Source organism: Panulirus ornatus, chromosome 26 (assembly GCF_036320965.1).
Source record: "Panulirus ornatus isolate Po-2019 chromosome 26, ASM3632096v1, whole genome shotgun sequence".
NCBI classification, from domain to species: Eukaryota; Metazoa; Arthropoda; class Malacostraca; order Decapoda; family Palinuridae; genus Panulirus; species Panulirus ornatus.
In genome coordinates this window covers 3,784,926-3,803,985 of record NC_092249.1, presented here as the reverse complement: position 1 = coordinate 3,803,985, position 19,060 = coordinate 3,784,926, and the positions used below count along the sequence as shown (strand labels likewise).

General features: G+C 41.9%; 2 protein-coding genes across 11 annotated transcripts in view; both read left to right on the top strand.

Moving 5' to 3' along the window:
* The window catches only part of FMRFa (FMRFamide propeptide), a 198,941-nt gene extending 187,802 nt beyond the window's left edge, over window positions 1-11,139 (top strand). For all 5 annotated transcript variants that reach the window (XM_071677879.1, XM_071677882.1, XM_071677880.1 and 2 more), the window contains 4 exons: window positions 4,896-5,177; window positions 7,184-7,231; window positions 8,243-8,518; window positions 9,016-11,139. In XM_071677879.1, coding sequence (XP_071533980.1) covers window positions 4,896-5,177; window positions 7,184-7,231; window positions 8,243-8,518; window positions 9,016-9,529 — 1,120 coding nt within the window. In that variant the 3' untranslated portion in view covers window positions 9,530-11,139. The remainder of the gene's footprint in view (window positions 1-4,895; window positions 5,178-7,183; window positions 7,232-8,242; window positions 8,519-9,015) is intronic.
* Window positions 11,140-14,821: 3,682 nt separating this feature from the next.
* The window catches only part of TBC1d7 (TBC1 domain family member 7), a 42,806-nt gene continuing 38,567 nt past the window's right edge, over window positions 14,822-19,060 (top strand). For 5 of the 6 annotated variants that reach the window (XR_011714620.1, XM_071677864.1, XM_071677862.1 and 2 more), the window contains exon 1: window positions 14,822-14,973. Coding sequence is in view for 2 of the 6 variants with exons in the window: in XM_071677864.1 (XP_071533965.1) it covers window positions 14,941-14,973 (33 nt within the window). In the remaining 4 variants the exon portion in view is untranslated. The remainder of the gene's footprint in view (window positions 14,974-19,060) is intronic. The other variant, XM_071677863.1, reaches the window with a different exon arrangement.

The window sequence follows — 19,060 nt, the reverse complement described above, 5'->3', positions numbered from 1 at the left end:
GCCTTGTGCGCGACGCAAACCCATAAGGTGGAAAATCTGAACATCAATGGTGGAGCTTTGATCTCTAGATAAATCACAGATGCTTTCACTTTGAGCAATCGGCTTTTTCGAGTCAATTCTTCGTCCCTTTTTTCGAGTTTGGACGTTTGACGAACGCCGGAATGAGCCTTAAAGTTCCCTGAATAAATGTCGTGGGTGTACTTTTATCTCCTGTGTGTTTCTTGCCCCCCTTCTCCAAGACTCCTGTCGACTTATGGCTACTTCTGTGAGGATTCCAATCACGTATCTGTCCTTTTTTTTTTTCCTAGCTGTGTTTTAAGATTCGTTCACGAACGTAGATTGAGGAAGTTACATAGGCGACGAACGTGCAGCACCTTCGTTTGGTTTCTCTCTCTCTCTCTCTCTCTCTCTCTCTCTCTCTCTCTCTCTCTCTCTCTCTCTCTCTCTCTCTCTCTCTCTCTCTCTCTCTCTCTCTCTCTCTCTGCACTAGAAATTTGAAAGGTATATCCGCGAAGTGCATCTTCATCCGAGGAATATCGGAAATGTTAGTAGATGAGGGTCGTTGGTTATACTAGATGGGGACGCGAGCCAGGAGGTGTTGACATGACAGATGTGTTGGAGGAAACATCTTTGACTGGACGTTCATCTTAGGGGGTCTGTTATCTTCTGTGCTTGTTGCTGTGTTAATCGTTCGGCAGACGCATTGTTTCCCTGCGTTAGCGAGATAACGCCGGGATCAGACAGAGAAAAGGCCTCGTTCGCTCACATCCACCATATAATTGTCATGTATAATTCGCCGAGACCGAAGACCCCCTGTCCACAACTAGGATCCACAGACCTATCCATGGTTTCCCCCCTGACTGTTTCATTCGCTCTGGTTCATCTCAGTGACGATACGTAACCCCTGTATATCTTATGTCATTTTACTGGTATCACAAGAGGATTCAACGAGTTAAAGTGAGGACCCGTTCTTTATCGCTGGACACTCGTATATTATAGAGGGAAAACATTGCTACCGGGAGATTTTGTCGAGGTCTAATTATGCTAACCAGCGAAGGTCGTTAGGGTAATTATACCTTCCTGGATAAAGTAGGTGTGTGTGTGTGTGTGTGGGGGGGGGGGGGGGGGTTGGCATCGAAGAATGATACGTTTTTGAACGCTTCGTGTTGAGTTGTATCTCTAGGGGAATTCATTTTCATTGACACAATACGTGATACATAGTAAGTGGAAGGGATAGAAAATGACATGAAGAGTGAGGGGACATTGTTATGGTGAAATGATCGCTGGTGTATGTTGGGAGATGACCATAGGCCGGTGGTTTAGCTTCATGAGACAAAAAGGTAAAGACATCAATCCCGACGGGTGTAAGATATGGTTTCCGAGCATCGCTTCAACAGTCCTTAGTTGGGTAGTACTTCACCGGGTGGCTCTTGGATTTAAAGATAGTTCCCGGGCACCACATCCATACCCCTGGGTCGGGACCGTCCCACATACACTGGACTCAAACACGCCTCTTAGGCAGCTCTGTTTTTATCCTGGAAAGACACTTACGGAGGGCCTGTCCCAGCTAGGTAGTATTTCCAGGCTGTGGTGTGACAGCCAAAGACCTTGTCCTTTGGACGAGCCTGGACGAGTGAGTGACACTGGACATCAGACTGAAGAGTTGAGTAATGGGAGATGTGGGTTGGGGGAAATGGGGGGGGGGGGGGGGAGATGATAAGGCGAAGGACTGAGAGGGAGCGAAGGGAAGGTGAGGTAAGACAGAGAGAGAGAGTAAAGGGAAAGAGGAGCGAGAGGAACTTGTGAACGAAGAGGCGGTGGTGGGTGAGGGGGAAATGGCAGAAGCAGTAGTGACGGTGAAAAGATTGTGGAACACTGTTGACGTGGGAGAGAATTGAATAGAGGAATACTGAGGGAAAAGAAAAAGAAAAAACTTCCCGTTATAGAGATGAAAAGACAGAATTGGCTTTTTTTTTTTTTTTTTAAGGAATGCACGCAAACCATAGACATACAGTTTTCAGCTATACAATATCGAACGATAACGTCAAATGTTCTCTTGAGAAAGATTGGTAGAATATAGGGATGAAAAGGGGAAGGATATATATATATATATGTAGGGAACGAGAGAGAGAGAGAGAGAGAGAGAGAGAGAGAGAGAGAGAGAGAGAGAGAGAGAGAGAGAGAGAGAGAGAGAATGAAGAAAACCACGACTCGCCTCTCCCAGGAGGTGGTCAGCAGATGTGGCTGTGCCTTGGCCAGATTCTCCGCCCCAGTTAACCTCCCCACAGTTCACCCTAGCTGTTCTTCCCCGGACTGACCTGTGAGCCTTGGCTGTAACTGTTGTATCTTGCCCTCGCACTGTTCTTACTGAAGGGCTCAGCACTGCTTCCTGTAGCTCGATCGTCTGACCTTCAACTCTTTTTTTTTTCAAAGGTGTGCTTTACCACCGCCTCTGAAAGTTCTCAGAGTAATGATTTTGTCTCTTTGTCTGATTTCCTATTGTTTTTATCCTCAGTAAGCGCCTTTGTCCATGATCGGCGGCTATTACACACACACACACACACACACACACACACACACACACACACACACACACATGCGTCTCACACATTCATGTACGGAGTAACGCAAGACTTTTTTTATGGGAGTCAATTTTTCCCTCATGGTCTCTGCCGAGGGGGAATTGTAGTTGAGCAATTAAGATCCTGTGAGGCAAAGAGAGTCTGGCCATCCTTTTTTTCTTTAACTCAAAAGACCATTTGGTGTGAGACCTGTTGATGGAACAGTATTGCTTTCTATTAAGCATGGAAAACTTGAGACACCTTATATTCTTTCCTTTCCAGCCTTCTTCTCGTCTGCTTGGTGCCTCTCCCTACCTCAGCCTTTTGTCTCTACCTTCTTTTCCTCTCCTGTTTCGCGATTGTAGAATCCTTCTCTCTCTCTCTCTCTCTCTCTCTCTCTCTCTCTCTCTCTCTCTCTCTCTCTCTCTCTCTCTCTCTCTCTCTCTCTCTCTCTCTCTCTCTCTCTCTCTCTCTCTCTCTCTCTCTCTCTCTCTCTCTCTCTCTCTCTCTCACCCCTCCTCCTCTTCCTTCTCCTCTTCCATCCTTCTTCCTACCACGATTGACCACTGGTATCAACTCCTCCCGTAGGAAATATACGATGCATCAGACTTTGAGCCAAAGGCTTTGGGCACATTGTGGATACTTAAGATATATAGCTATATTCACCTTACTTTATAAGCCTTACAACATCATCCTAACATTGAGCAAGACTTTGGGAAAGACTTGATGATGATACACGCCTTTGTTTAGACTCTATATAGAGAGTATCTCTTGAGTTAGCAAGCAACATTTTGAGAAGAAATACACACCCACTCGTATCTATAACTAGATACTTGCATACTTTTTTTTTTTTTAACTAACACAGAATATTATTTTATATAACGTTTTCTGTTTTCCTCACAGACCTTGGCGGAAAAAATATCAAAATCTGGAACCTCGTCTTTTTTTTTTCTTTTCTAACGGCCGCTGCTGCCTTGGGATAAGATTAACTGTCATGTCCATCGAAGGTGAGTGTTGTAGACTCACCTGCCCCCAGGGGACAGAAACTGCCGGATGTTGCACAGCCCCAACGCTCTCGACGTGAAGAATACATCGGTCGCCAGTTCTTTTGAGTTGCAGGGGAAAGCTGCTGAGCACGAGATGCCGTTGGCAGATTGGCTCATTCTCTTGCACGATTGCGGAAGGACTTCGCTCCTTCTTGATTTCTATACTTAAGTGTAGCACTGTTTTGCGTCCGTGGTGGACTCACTTGCGGCCTGGCACTAAGGCTAATGAGTGCCAGGTTTAAGATCCTGGTTCCTAGTAAAGGCAAGAGCGCCATCACCGGTGTGATCCGCGCGCCACACCACCTTTGTCTATACTCTACCACAAGAATACCCGCGCCACACCTTTGTCTATACTCTACCACAAGAATACCCGCGCCACACCACCTTTGTCTATACGCTACCACAAGAATACTCCCAACTGCTCGTCTGGAATATTACTGGCATGAGCAATGTATAAGAAAACTCCTGCAAACACTAACAAAGCAGAGTGCCACCACTTTGCGTACGACGAAAACAGTTTTTGCCAAGGTAATGGGGCACGCAAATGAAATGTTCCAGCGGGGAATCTACTACGTAAAGTGGTGTCCCTCCGTTTTCTTTGATGATTCTCTCTCTCTCTCTCTCTCTCTCTCTCTCTCTCTCTCTCTCTCTCTCTCTCTCTCTCTCTCTCTCTCTCTCTCTCTCTCTCTCTCTCTCTCTCTCTCTCGTCTCTTTTCTGTCATTTTCTCGAGGAAAAAATCCAGATAAGGTTACCTTTATTGGTTAAAATTCTTGAGTTCATTTGAAAATGCAGTTTGAGTCATGTATGTAGAGGTGAAGTCACGTTTGACAACTTGACGAAAACGTTGATACGTTTACGAATGGACTTGATAAACGTTTCGCTTCTAAATCCACGACTGGTGTTATTTGCGCCTTAGTGACACGAAACATTACAGATTTTCATCCTTAAAAAATATGTATTGTCTTTCTACTTTACCCACACTTATCTATGAGTTTCTGATCTCATCCAGCCTATTACAAACGACCTCATTAGGATCCTGTAATCTATCGCTATTTGAATTTCTTTGTATTGTGGGCGATAGATGAATGTATCGTAATGGAACGCGAATTCTGATAGTATCAGAACATGTAGTACCCTTAAGGCAACGAGTTTCGAACTGGAATTAAATGTCTTCCAGGTTAAGTCATGCGTTTGGGCCTTTTAGCGTAGCGAATCGTAGATTTAATGACTTTTGATTTCTCTGCTTTGCGTCGTTTTCTAACCGATACCCATTTTCTTCGTTCACAGGTTGTGTGACATGATTGTTGCAGCGTTCCTTTTCCTGTCGGCCATCACCCGCTGCGCCCAGACCCAAGCTCCTCCCGTTCCGCCCGTTCCAGCCGCATTAAATCCGCCCACGCAGGATATCGCCTCCGCCCACAGCCCAGAGGGTCCTTTCGCCCCTCCTGAGAAGCGCCTCCTCAAATACATCCTCCCCAGCAGCCAGGCATGGATGAACGGAGAAGACGCAGCCATCCCCACCGAGCAGGAGGGCATCAAAAGAGGATACAACAGCAGAAACTACTTGAGGTAAGAAAGGACGAGGCGAGGCACAGGGTCTCTTGCTCTAAAGGGGTGGGGGCACTTAGGGAGCGGGTGTTTGAGGGCGGGTAAGAGAAAAAATGGGTTGAGTCATTAAGGGTTTCCGGTGAGTACGGTGGTGAAGACAGGGCTCTCTTGGAATTGGGGGGGTTAGGCCATTGTTGCCCTCCAGGACCAGTAGGGCGCCCGGGTAAGGACTGAAAATGAAAGAGAAGACAAGTACAGAGTTGAATGGGATCGTAATATTGTCCGTGGTGCCTTTGAAATATATTCATTTTCTTTCATTATCTATCCGTGTACTTAGTAGTGCCGCCCGTCAGATATTGCTTCACATTTCAGATGCTGTGCAGAATTAGATTTCCAAAAGTGTACTTGTAAGAATAAGACTGTTTTCAAAACCCTTGGCTAGTGTGTGCGTAGGTGTACGAGGGGTTGAGGGGCCCATAACATGCTGTTACCAGGACCTGGAATATATACTTGAAGGGCCCAAGGTACAAGAGACGTGCTGGGGAAGAGTACCAGGCAGTGGGAGTGCCACTACAAGGAAAACCTACTCAGAAGAGATGGACGTTGAGTTGTGCTGTGGTAATTGGCGCGCAGCTGTAGGGAGATAGGAAAGCTATGGGTATTGGGAAGGCCCCTATCCCTGGATGCTCTTGAGAATTCTTGAAAAAGACTCAAGCTCAGTGGGATACAGGTTCCACAGCATTGTTTTGGGGGAACTCTGAACACTAGATCCATGGTAGTTTTATGGTAAGGTAGAGGCGAATTTCGATCAAGTGAGGATGTGGGAGGATCGATATGTAGAATTCAAGTGATCGAGAGAGAGAGAGAGAGAGAGAGAGAGAGAGAGAGAGAGAGAGAGAGAGAGAGAGAGAGAGAGAGAGAGAGAGAGGCAGCCATTTAGAGGTTGGTGAAGGATAATTGAAACATTGAGAGCTCAGGGGTAAATCCCCTTGGATTGGTGGCTTATAATACCGTTTCCAAAACAGGCAAAAATTGTCGGATGCTATAAGACTTCCCTGTGTCTCGTCTACATTTGACAGCTTAGTACCAAGGGTTGGGGTAGAATACAAGGTCTCTCTCTGTTCGCGAGTTTCGCCTGAAAATTTGATCTGCCTCCCTTGGGGTAAGGAAAAGGGGGAGGGTTGGGAAGCAAAGGATGGGAGGGAAGGAGAATTGAGTGTCATTGGTGATGAGGGAGAGGGAAGAGGGAGAAGACATTGATGGATAGCATAGGTAAATAGCCCGACCTGGAAAGGAAGGGGTGTGTGTGTGTGTGTGTGTGTGTGTGTGTGGAAAGAGGGCAAGGCAAGTTATATCATGAGGGAAGGAGGTGCTGGAGTGAGTGCTTTAACTGGAGGGGGCTATTGCTCCTCCTGAGTGTATTGCGAGGAGGGCTGGGGCTTCCGTGCTGAGCTGGGAGAGCAAAGACGTACCCCAGGGAATTACTCCAGGATTTCGAACTGTTCCGAGTGTCTCGGTAAAGGGCCTGTGTTTGGACACACCAGTAGAGGCTGCTTCAAGTTCATCGCCGGAGAGAGAGTCGCAGCATAATGCATCACTAGGGGTGTTGTGAGGGTATTGTGAGTGCACCGCTGGATGGGTGTCCAGCTCAGACGAAGAAGGATTTCACCTTTGTAGACAGAAACAATTAGGTCAGGAGAGTATAATCATATGGCAAAGGATCCAGAATATCTTTCATGGAATAGAACATTTTAACATGGTAAATGTTCCCTACAGAAATAGATAGTTTGATAACATTTCATGTAGTCTGTTAACAGAGAGATCCTAAGAGAGTCTTGATAGCTTTTCTTTTATAGTCTGTTAACAGACATCCTTAGAGTCTTGATAGCATTTATTTCATAGTCTGTTAACAGAGAGGGATCCTTAGAGACTCAAGATGATGGATGTAGTCGGCATCTCATTCACATATGTTAACCTGGAGTCGATGATTATTACCTTATGTTGAAAAGGTGTTCTTCCTTCCTCAGGTTCGGGCGCAGTGATGAGGAGAAGAGAGGCGGTCGCAACTTCCTAAGGTTGGTTGTGCCAAGAAAACTAATGTTTCCAGTCCTTTACTGATGATTTATAATGCGATAACTGCCATGAAATACATTTGAAAAGGATCAGACATATGTTCAATCGTCCTGTGTGCCTGTAAAACTTAGGATTGTAAGGTTTTTTTTGTCATTTTAAGGTCATTTGGTAAATAGATATCCACTCTCTGTGTCACTTGATAGATGATGTGCTTCATTTCAAAGGAAATCGTTTGTGATGGTCATTGTGAAAGTCAGTCCTCATGACCATATCCTCTATATTCAGTAACCTGAAGGGGGAATGAGTCCTTTATTACGTTTATCAGTGTCAGGGGAGATTTAGATACGTATATAGGAAAAGGTTGTCATAGTTATAAGGGTAAGATGCCTCCAGATATTATCAGGTAGTAAGTTTATGCCCACGATGTGGGGGTCAGCATTCTTTTGTTTATTGGTTAGGGTAAAATCATTAGTAAGTATTATGAAATCACCTCAGTGGCTAATATATAGCCTTATATGTGTGTCAGGTTTGATCAGGATCTATAAAATGTTCAAATGGTCGTGGCAAAATGTAATTATGTGTGACTCCAGTTGTCACAAGGGGACAGTCCAAAACATGGGTTCTTGGGAGAAGGCGAAGCTACGCGGACGAAACGAAAAGAGAAATTTTCATTGAGAAGTTGAGTGTTGATGTTGGCTGTTTGATGTTGCGCTAGATTTCCCCCTCTGCCAGTGGCCTGTTAAGGGTGAAGCACTAGTAGGCCATGAAGCGACACTGGAGTTCACTAGTTGTGGAGAGGATATTTCTGTAGCCACCCCCTTTGAGGGAGTTCTCAGAGGGACCGGGCGTTAGAGATATAGATGGACAGATAGATTTGTGTTGATTTATATTTCTAAGAGAGCGGGAGAAGTGATCACATCCTGTATCATGAAAACGTAGGTGATTCGATGAGATAGATCAGATTAAGAGATGTTCCACTACGCATATAGTCATTCCATGTATTGGTATTCCAGATTCGGACGCGGCGATTTCACAGACTTCGAGACCGACGACGAGCTGGACGACGCCCTCGAGAAGCGAGGCCGCAACTTCCTCCGCTTCGGTCGCAGCCCATCACGCAACTTCCTCAGGTTCGGACGTTCCGACGGGGAGGAACTGGACATGACCAGAGGACCAATGGAATTTGCTGAGGGACTCCACAACGAGGTTGAAGACATTCCAGCTGAAGAGAAGAGAGGCGCCCACAAGAACTACCTCCGCTTCGGCCGTGGCAACAGGAACTTCTTGAGGTGGGGCTCATAGGCTCTACCTTAAGGGTTGAATGCTATGGAAATTAGTCCTGCTGTAGTTTCCGATTCTTTCATGATCGATGCTTTTTATTTGCACGTCGTTTTCTGTCTTATGATTTTCGATAGCGGTGGATACAAGCAACCTTAAATGATAAGAGCAAAGAGATGACTCCAGGACGTCATTTTGATGATCTTAATGGCTGAGATTTTAAGATATGTGACCAGGTAATCATCTTTGTTTGTTTGGTTTTCGCTCTTTTTTTTTTTATATCGTACCTCATCTGTATCCTTTTTGTCTCGTCCAAGTTTGATTCCGCTGCTGCAACATCCATTCTTGTGCGTTTTCGTTCACTCCTTTTCGGATGTGTTGTTCTCATCCGCTTGTGACACCCTGCAGTTCAGAACCACGGCCTGTGTCTTTGTCTGGAATAATCTTTCTCTCATATTTCGGTTTTATAATTGTACCTTTTAATGTCTTATCTCTCTGTCTCTCCCAGGTTTGGACGTGGCGAAGACCGCAACTTCCTCCGTTTCGGTCGATCCGTTGACCGTCAGCTGACCTGCGAAGGTTGCGAAGATGAGCAGAAGACTCTGGAAATCACCTCCACACCCTCTCCTACTCCCATCCAGCCCATGTCTCGGGCCAAGCACGAAGTGTCTGCAGTTCGCAGCGGCGACAACACTGAATCATTCGAGTCCGGCGAGAGTAATACCCAGCGATTCAAGCGATCCGCCCCAGGCTATTACGATTACGTTGCGTTCTCTCCTCGCAGCCCCGCCTCCTGGGCCCTGGACGTCCTGCCTGAAGAAGAAGTCATCGATGACTCCTCCTCCGAAGAGTCACCAGACATGAAGAAACGCTCCTACAACCGAAGCTTCCTCCGCTTCGGCCGCAACCGCAATTTCCTCAGATTCGGCAAACGGGACGAAGCCGACTCATCTTCCAACGAGCCCATGGAATACCCCCGCTACGTGAGGGCACCCGCAAGAAACTTCCTCAGGTTCGGTTAAGCTGGACAAGATCATGTTGACTTCCGCCCCTTTCCCACCCTCTCAAGACCCCCGCTCTTCTTAGTGACCTCACGACGCCACTCGAATATACCAAAATATACTTTCGTGTAACCAATCTCATTGTTTGCTAAATGCATCTGTTGCATGATGACGAATGATACTCCCCGAAACCTCTCAACTTGCATTATATTCATGTACAGAAGTGTTGATGGGAGATAACTGCAAAAGCTCAGTGAATTTTGAAGTTCTGAAAATTTATATAACCTTAAATTTACATGAGATGCTTGGGCAAGCATATAAAAGTTGCTGTTCTTATATATTGATGCAGATGTAATAAAAAGTAGCAGCTCTCTATATATATATGTAATAAAGGCTGTCATTATAACCAGAAAGAAATCATTACCGACCCGTGTTTGTCAGTAATCTAAGTAAGTACACCGTGTGACTGTATGTATGTGTGTGTGAGCACTGTACATATTTTTTTTTTTCGGAGCTTTAGACAGGGCAAGTTAGCGAGTACTCGACTGTGGGGGTGTTATCCCTGAAAAGTTATATATGTACACTTAATTTGTGGGAATTGATATATATTTCTACCCATGCAAAGGTAACATGACTAATATAAACTATTCCTGTGTTAACGTTAAAAGTTGTATGAATGGTTGTTAATTTATATATACATATTTCTGTTATATTCTGAAGTTATATATATTTTTCGACAAAGGCTGGATATCTTTGTGAAAATGACTATATAGTTTACTTATGGTGATGAGTACATCACTAATCTCTGAATACTCTAACCAGGTGATATTTTAGTGATTATCGAATCTAGTCAATAAATCAATTGATATTGTTTTAACTACTTTTTATCCTTTAATGCCTTGTTATCCGTACCACAAAAAAAAATGTATATCATTCATACATATCCATATTACAAATTACATATAAAATTATTGGATTAGTTTTATATGGCTGGGATAAATGTAATAATGGTATTGAGTGTGTTTGGAAAAGGAGCGTTTGATCAGACTGGCTCGTTCACCAATCAATAGAATCATGTAGACAGGTTAGTGGTGAGACAAATCAAGGCGATTGAATGTAGATGAAGCATTCGAATATATGGGTAGTCTGATGGAAGGGCCGCTTCCCAACATACTCATAGATACGATAATCATAATCTATTTTTGTTTAGAAGTAAGTGGTAAGACACCGAGGAGGGAATCGAGTGCCCGCAAACTAGAATGTCTTATGTTTACGCTCCCCCCCCCGTGTCCACACCAGAGACCTCACATGGTGTGTACTGTTGTTGGTTGTGCTGAAGGCATTGCTGTGGGAGGGAGTTACCCCAACCTCACGCCCCTCAGCCTCTCATACCTGTGTCCCTTTGTGTGTCATCAACTTCATCTACGAACTGGACTCTACGGAGATGAAGCAGGAATTATCTGATTACCTACTAACTGGAGTACCTTGTTGGGATTATTTATGACTTGGCCGACCCCTTGATAATCGTCAGTGATTATATACTGTTACTGCTGAATGCTAGTAACAAAATGATGAGAAGTCATAGGCCAATCTAGTCAAACAGCATAACTACACTTCTTGAAAGACACCTCCCCTGCATTTTGCTGAAATAAAGTATTTATTTCTCATGAGTTTTTATTAATCCTTACTTTGAAACTACTCAGGAGGTAGTAGATGGTTAGGTAGCCACCTACCAGGGAGTTATATTACTGGTGCTACCCGCCTGAGTATTGGGAGGGTGTGTGACGAGTGTGTAGTGTGCCAGCACTTCAGTGGTTGTCAAGTTGCATTCCTCTGACCCTGGTAGCTGTCTTTTTCTTTCTGCCTCACCCACAAATGTACAATTCCTTGTCACACGTCACATTTGACAACACTTAACTCGCACAACTCATTCTTCGTAACTAGTTATTCCTACGGTGAACGCTATGCGTTAGGCCAGCCTTTTAAGGCAAAAATGGTAGAAACAGTAAATAAAAGTAGAATATTAGACTTGCATTAGGTAGAAGTAGTAGCTAGGAACATTACCTGTGAGCATTAGATAGTAGTAATGAATAAGACATTTGGTAGTAGCCTCTGCAAACACTGCAGTGGAGTTGCCATCTGTCGGTGGCCTGTTAAGGGCGAGGCACTAAAGGCTAAGAAGCGGCACTGGAGTTCACCAATTGGCCAATCCCTTGAGGGCATTCCCGAAGGGATTGGGCGTCAGAGACATGGATAGATAGAAAACTACTCACAAAAGAAAGAAACGTGTATTATCCAGTTATTTCTAGTATCCACAAATTACTTCCACTTATTTGAAACAATTATTATGTCAACCAAATCTTGGACGAGACTATTGGACACTTTACACAGTGCCTCTTGGGCTGAGCAAATCATATGTAAGCTACTGTGGCTGCTGCAAGATTCAGGGCTGCCATACGTAAAGCTTGATTTATTTAAACCAAAAACAACCTTTTGTGATCGAGAAAGAGGCAGTTTACCTTCAGCCGTAGAAAAGGTCCCGAAGAAAGCAAAATCACGCTGGAAGCAAAGCTCCTTTAAGATCATTTCCAGCACTAACTGTACGACAGGAGAAAAAACGAACGCCTACGGAAAGGTAGTGTAGTAAATTCAATTGTCTGTTGAAGGCTTAGTCTTTCGGTGAGGTCTAGATATTCACAAGGTGTGCGAATCATGGTGAGTCACAGGAACCTCTTGCGAGACTACTTGAGGCCTTACATTACTACATTTCGGACTTATATTGCGCCGCGACAGTCTTCTTTTTGCCAATACGTAAGGTCAAAACACTTGTACTTCATTTACTAGAATGGGATCCAAAGAAGTATACCAATGGTATGTACGGGTAACGTACTGAAGGATCGGTTCTCTGCCTGAAAAGTATGTAAAGGACGTATTAGCCAATGCAGAGTGAGACCTATATAGAAAAAAAAATCATACTAGGCTGATTGTATGTATATAAAAAGAAGTCAGACTAGACTGATTCAAAAGCAGTACGATCGTTATCCAAAGCTGTCTTCAAAGGCAGTACGATAAGGATCCAAAACTTGAAAGATGACAAACATGACATTAAAGATTTGCTCTAGTTGTGTTAACAAGGCAATCTGGCAAATGTTTCACCATGAGTGTTGTGGGAAAATAAAACGTAGTAGGCGATGGGGGTTCAGGCGGGTACATAGGAGTGTTAGGGCCATTGTTCTTGATGCTACCTCACTAAAGTAGGATCGGGGGTGTTACACACACACACAGGTGTTGCCTGACTCCGCTTACCCGAGGTTACTCCGCAAGTTAAATGTCACATTGGCGTACATTGGGTGTACATTCTCTTCATAAAGAAGAGTCTACATTTCCCTGCTGCTGGAAGTAGCGGAACCTTAAGCCGCAGGAGCTATGAGAAAGGTCTTGGGTAAAACCAGGACTCACGTAAATTGGTCCTGGTGGAAATGTATACCAAATGGTGTCCTAGCTACGTCTCTTCGTTGTCTATCAACTGACTGTTATATTTCTCTCTTGTGTCTCCCCTGATGATGTGATTATTACACGAAAATGCACTTGGGAACTTATGGTGTTTCATTTTCTCCGTGGACTCAGGAATATATATATATATATATATATATATATATATATATATATATATATATATATATATATATATATATATATATATATATATATCTACAAAAAAGTTGTAGAATGATAAGGAAATCGTTATTGTATTCACCCCTCTGATATTCTCCATTTTCTTTATCATATTAAAGACGTGACTTGCTTTGGGATCAGCGTCATAAAATTAAACTCCCGCACGTAGCCATCGACGCTGTGGAAGTTAAGTAAAAATGATCTTAAGATATCTCAAATGAAGAAAATAACATTTACCGACTTTGCCTAAAGTTACTGTGAGTAAATGTTATTTAAATTTTTTGGAAGATGTCTGTTATCAGACAGATAAACATGAATAGTTTATTTTTTGTCGTTCTATATAACACACTTACGTGATGAAGTAGACAATCTTATGTCTAGTTATCTAACAGTTCTTCGATATCACAGTTCGTAAAAAATGGTATGAGTCAACATGAATGACAAGAGGTACCTATGAGTATTCATACAACCCTTTCGAGAACCTAACAATTTTTTGCTTTATAAGAGTGATCAGATAATGCTGGGCTTAAGTACTTGGTTGGGTACATCATATGATTTTGGCAAATGCGATGATGTAGCCTTGCCCAGTGGCAAAATCCCATCTAAAGAAGTACCCAGAAGTACCTTTCTGTAATCATGTATTTGTAATATATGTGTTACCAGATTCCGCCTGCAAAACATTACACCAAGTGAAAACCACCTTTTTTTTTTTTTGCGGAGCTGTATAATTGTGAGTACAGCAAAAGCCATCTTTGCGAGGTTGTATCACTGAGTACAGCCTCGAAACAAAAGATCATCCCAAAGGAGTCCAGTTTCCATACTACTGGAAGTAACACAGCCATGGGCTGCAGGGGCCTTTAGAAAAAGGTTCTGAATAATTATAAACCAATGTATACTTGGTATACACTAGTTTGTGTTCGATTTTTGTTTTCCTGGCGATGGTTTCTACAAACGGGACACATATCCTTAGCCAGTATGCTATAAAACAAGAATACATGATAGTATTATAGGCACAGTCCATCGAGCTGTACAAACAGTAATAAATTATAGTAGTAAGACGCACCAAACGGATTTGCGTCCATGTTGAAGTCTGGACGAAGAATGGCTTATAAGGGGATATCTGGCTGGGATAGGGGAGGCTTGGGACTTATTGGCAGCCGCTGGTTATAATAGCATAATTCCCAATGTGATGAAGCTTACTCTGAGGAGGGGAAATGAGATCTGGCAAATGACGTATATATATATATATATATATATATATATATATATATATATATATATATATATATATATATATATATATGTGTGTGTGTGTGTGTGTGTTTTATCATGTATTTTGTTAGTCTTTTTTAACTTTCTGTATTATTGTATCACATGTAAAACATCTCAAGTATTTCCAGCCCTCAGCTTTCCATAAAATTTGTCATTATCTTAATCTTTTATAACCGACCATCAACAGTCCCAATATTAAGCAAAATGATCTCTGTCACTAATGAAACAATGGTCATAAAAAAACTGTTGCAGAGAACTTGAGTAGAATATATGTTATAAAATTTAATGTTATTAAAGCTTTATTGCTCCGAAAGTTATTAGATAATGAATATAAAATTATTGTAAAGATTGTTGTTGATCGTTGCTGAATGTTGGATGCACCATCACAACAGACACCACCTCTCGGGCTGAACTTCCCAGGTGATGAATTGATGTTAATATCGTAACGTTTATGTATTGAGCTTCAGCAGGACCACTCGAATAATATGGAAGCATCTGTTCAAAAGCTTGAGGTTCTCGTAAGTAAGAGTTTCTTTTGAAATAGGAAAATCTCTGTTGTAAAATTGATCACCAGGGTACTCGGCCGGCATCGTAAAGAATTCTCCGCCGTTACTCATCCCAGGAAGTTATTGTATTCGTTTTTCTTTGTGCTTGAGGTAGTATCGTTTAGCATCACTGTAGACAGTGATGAGATGCTGGACAATAATTGGAAAAGGCAAGTAGTTTGTTTTACCCTAATTTATCAAGAAAGGTCTTAGGTGTTCCCTGCGCCAACAAGGACAAAGTCCTCGATACGACAGAACGCATTAATGAACCGAAATATACCAGAATAACGTAATGTATGCCGTTCAAATTTCCTTAGATATGTTCAAATGAGAATTTATAACAGTAAGTTTAAAGAATAATAATTCGAGCCACAAGAGAAAAATTTTGAGCACTCGCCAGATCGGATTTCCAGACATCGGCATAAATCGTATATACACCATTTCTCTAATAGGAAGTGGAAAAACACTTAAGAATGATAAAACCACAGGGAAACAAGTGATATAAGCATAAATTTGCTTGAGAGGAACAAGACTTGTGAAGGGGGTGTATTTGTAAGGTAGCCATAAGCACTATAAACAGCACTGGTTTAACATGTATTCACGGTGGTAATACCTGAGTCGTATTTTTAATGTTCTGGTGCCTTTACTTTTATCCCATAATTAGCAAAATTTCCCAGAATAACATATTTAATAACACCCAAATCGCCTTTTCGTTTATATCATTGGCCGACACCAGTCTGTACTGACAGTGATCTCGGCCCACTTTCATTGTCAATATAACTGTTATTTAGGTACGTGCATAGGTATGGAGGATGAAAGGAAAAGCATTCATGCAGGGAACTATAGCAAGAAGGTAGGTAAAATGGGTGATAAATGAGGTTGAGGGTAGGAAAGGCACCTGGAGTGGATGGTATTACTGCTGAAATATTTTAAGTATGGAGGAAGAAATGTGAGAGTGGATACATTTTATGTGAGTGCATGGAAGCAGAAGGTTGTGCCTGAGGATTGGGGGAAAGCTAATATTGGTCCTTTATTCAAAGGAAAATGTGCAAAGGATGTATGTAGCAATTATTGAGAAATAAGTCTGTTAAGTATGACAGGAAAAGTGTATGCAAGAATGCTGTTTGAGAGGGTAATGAAAGTGACCGAATGCAGAATGAGTGATGAGCAGGGGGGTTTTAGGAGAGGTTGGGGATGAGGGGATCAGATTTTTGCAATGAATTATTGTGGAAAACATCCAGCAAAAGTAAGAAGCTTCATGCAGCTTTTATGTATCTGGAGAAAGCGTATGACGGGGTCAAGTACAATACTTTATGGGATGTGTTAAGGATGTATTGGGTAGGGGAACAATTGTTGGATGGTGTGAAAGCCCTCTATGGAGGAGCAGATGCATATGTATGAGTGAATAAAGAGCTAAATGAAAGTTTCAATATACATTTGGGGTGAGGCAGGTCTGTGTGACGTCACTGGCTTTTTAACATATATATGGATGGAGGGAGAAGGGAAATGAAAGCAAAACTAGGGAAAAGGGGTACAGAGATGGAATGTGATGGTGAGGTATAATTGTTAGTGACAAGCTTGTATTTGGATGATACTGTGTTGTTTACTGAGTGTGAAAGTGGAATTTTAGAAGGTTTAAGCAAGTTTTTTGATGTGTGTAAGTGTGGGCAGTTGAAAGTAAATGCAATTAAAAGTAAAGTAATGGTGTTTGAAGGGAAACAGAGTGAAATTGTAGATTTTACCAAGGTCTCCAGGAGGAGAGAAGAAAATGGACTAAACTGTTTGACAGATATGGTGGGAGAAAGACAAAGAAATGACAGAATTGAAGTATTTAGGTGCTATCATAGGTAAGGAAGGTGATATGGAAGGAGAGAGATAATGAAGGATAGAGGTGTAAATATGGAAGTGAAGAAAGGATTAAGGGATACCATAGGCCTCCCAACCCCAACTTATGCAGCCAAAGCATGGACATGGAATGAGTACAGAGGTCAAGAATCCAAATTGTGGAAGTTAGTTATTCGAGAGGACTATGTGGTATGACTAGATGGAATGAAAAAAGTAATTAGAGGGTGTATGAGAGATTTGGTATGGTAGGAATGCAAAGGGATTGAATTGAGGAAATAGAGTGGAAGAGTAATAGAAAGAGAGAAATGGGGAAAGAATAAGTGGAATGGTGTATGCGAGGAAAGCATGTAAGGACAGGGATACGTGAAATCTCTTTTGCAGTCACCATCTCCTTGATGGGCATTCCCAAAGGGAATGAGCTTCTGAGATATGGATAGATAGATAGATAAATAAACATACAGAGGAAAATGAGATGTCTGCACCAGTGTGAGATATATTGTCCCAAGCATATATGTACCAGATTTTCATCATATTAGTGGGATTTCTAGCTTTGTGAAGGTCAGAGAGGTTCTCTTCCATTTAGCTGCTGGTTCTGGGGTAGATTTTTCAGAACATTTGGATGCCATGTTAACAAACACAAACACAGCAGGGTGCAGGAGAATCACAATAGCAGGTATGTCCAAATCGCTCAAGTAGCACAGTTCCTCACACATTGGTGATAACTGTGAGACTGACCTGCTGGTGGAAACTTGGTGCACTCCACTCAAGACTCATGCGTACTTCACCCACTTTCTACTGCACACACACGCATAGTAGCAGATTATGGCCACATAGATAGAAAGACTGTTAGAAGTAGGTTTCTCGAAGAATAGTAAAATCATATATAATGATTCCGCATAAAGCAAGGTATAGTGTACATTTATAATGATGGTTAACAATATAGATTCTTATTGTGGTGATAATAGTATGATATATACTCTGTGGCATATTGTGGTGATGATAGTATGAGATATACTCTGTGGCATATTTTAAGCTAAAATCATTTACAAACAAGCATGCAAAATACAAAGACCAAAAATAGCATCACAATTTGATAATTATTATGAACATTTCCGGTCCATGCATGTTGTTTTTTACATTTCATTGAACTTGATGAAATGTTGTTGTTGGTGTAAGATTTTCTGTATGTTGTGTGTAATCATTTGCAAACTGAAGCATGTTTAGAATAGTATAAGGAATACAGCATCACAAATTGATGATTATTGGAAACATTTACATACAGGTGACTCTTAGCTGTACAGTCTTTGTTTGCCTTGTTGACAAGCTGAAAGTTATTCCCCAAATGTGCAAAAGTGTTAAATGTCTGTAAGTAAGTAAGTATTGCAAAGACTCATGTTGACTGCTACTGTATTTATTAAGCTATGCATTAATTTTCCTTGTTCACCATTTCCTGCCTTAGCCAGCTAGAGCCAAAAACAGATGAACAGTGGCCTCATTTGTTCACATCCACTTTCTAGCTCCCGTTTACTGTAAGGAGATTCTTAATGCAAAGGTTGTGACTGGACTGAGTGGTATTTGGAATGTTTTAATGAAATATATTTCTTCAAATCACGCACTGTAACTTTTTCTGCTATGTAGAATTATGTCCTATGTGGCATGTCAAAACAGTCTTTCATTTTGAAGGTACTGTAAAATGCTTATTTAGATTATTTCATTTATTTACTTTTTTAAATATCTGTTTGCCCACTTTTGTGGGTTAACATGAGGAAAAGGTGATTAAGCCCCTTAGAAAAAAATATTGTCCATATTTCAGAAAATTTATACAGAGGGAAGGATTTCTAGCCCCTGCCGCTTTAAGTTGCCTTCTGTTGTGTGCAGATGTGTGGATAGTATTAATTCTCTCATATCCTATCCACAGGGTTAAGTTCACCCTTTTGTTATAGCACATGAAGTAATGCATGAGAATTCTTTTGGATCAGATTTTAGTATTTTCCGTAAAGGCTAATTTACTGGCCATTGTCACTATCCTGAACTGTTTTCAAACTGCTGGAAGACAAGAATTTTGAGGGTAGAGTTGGTGTGTTCAATCACAATTTTTCCTTAAGACTGATCTAAAAAAGATTTGGGAGGAGACTGAAAACTAAAATATTGAGGACAGTGACTTTGAGGACATACATGAAAATTTTATTTTCTTAAAAGTGAAAGCATTTAGCCT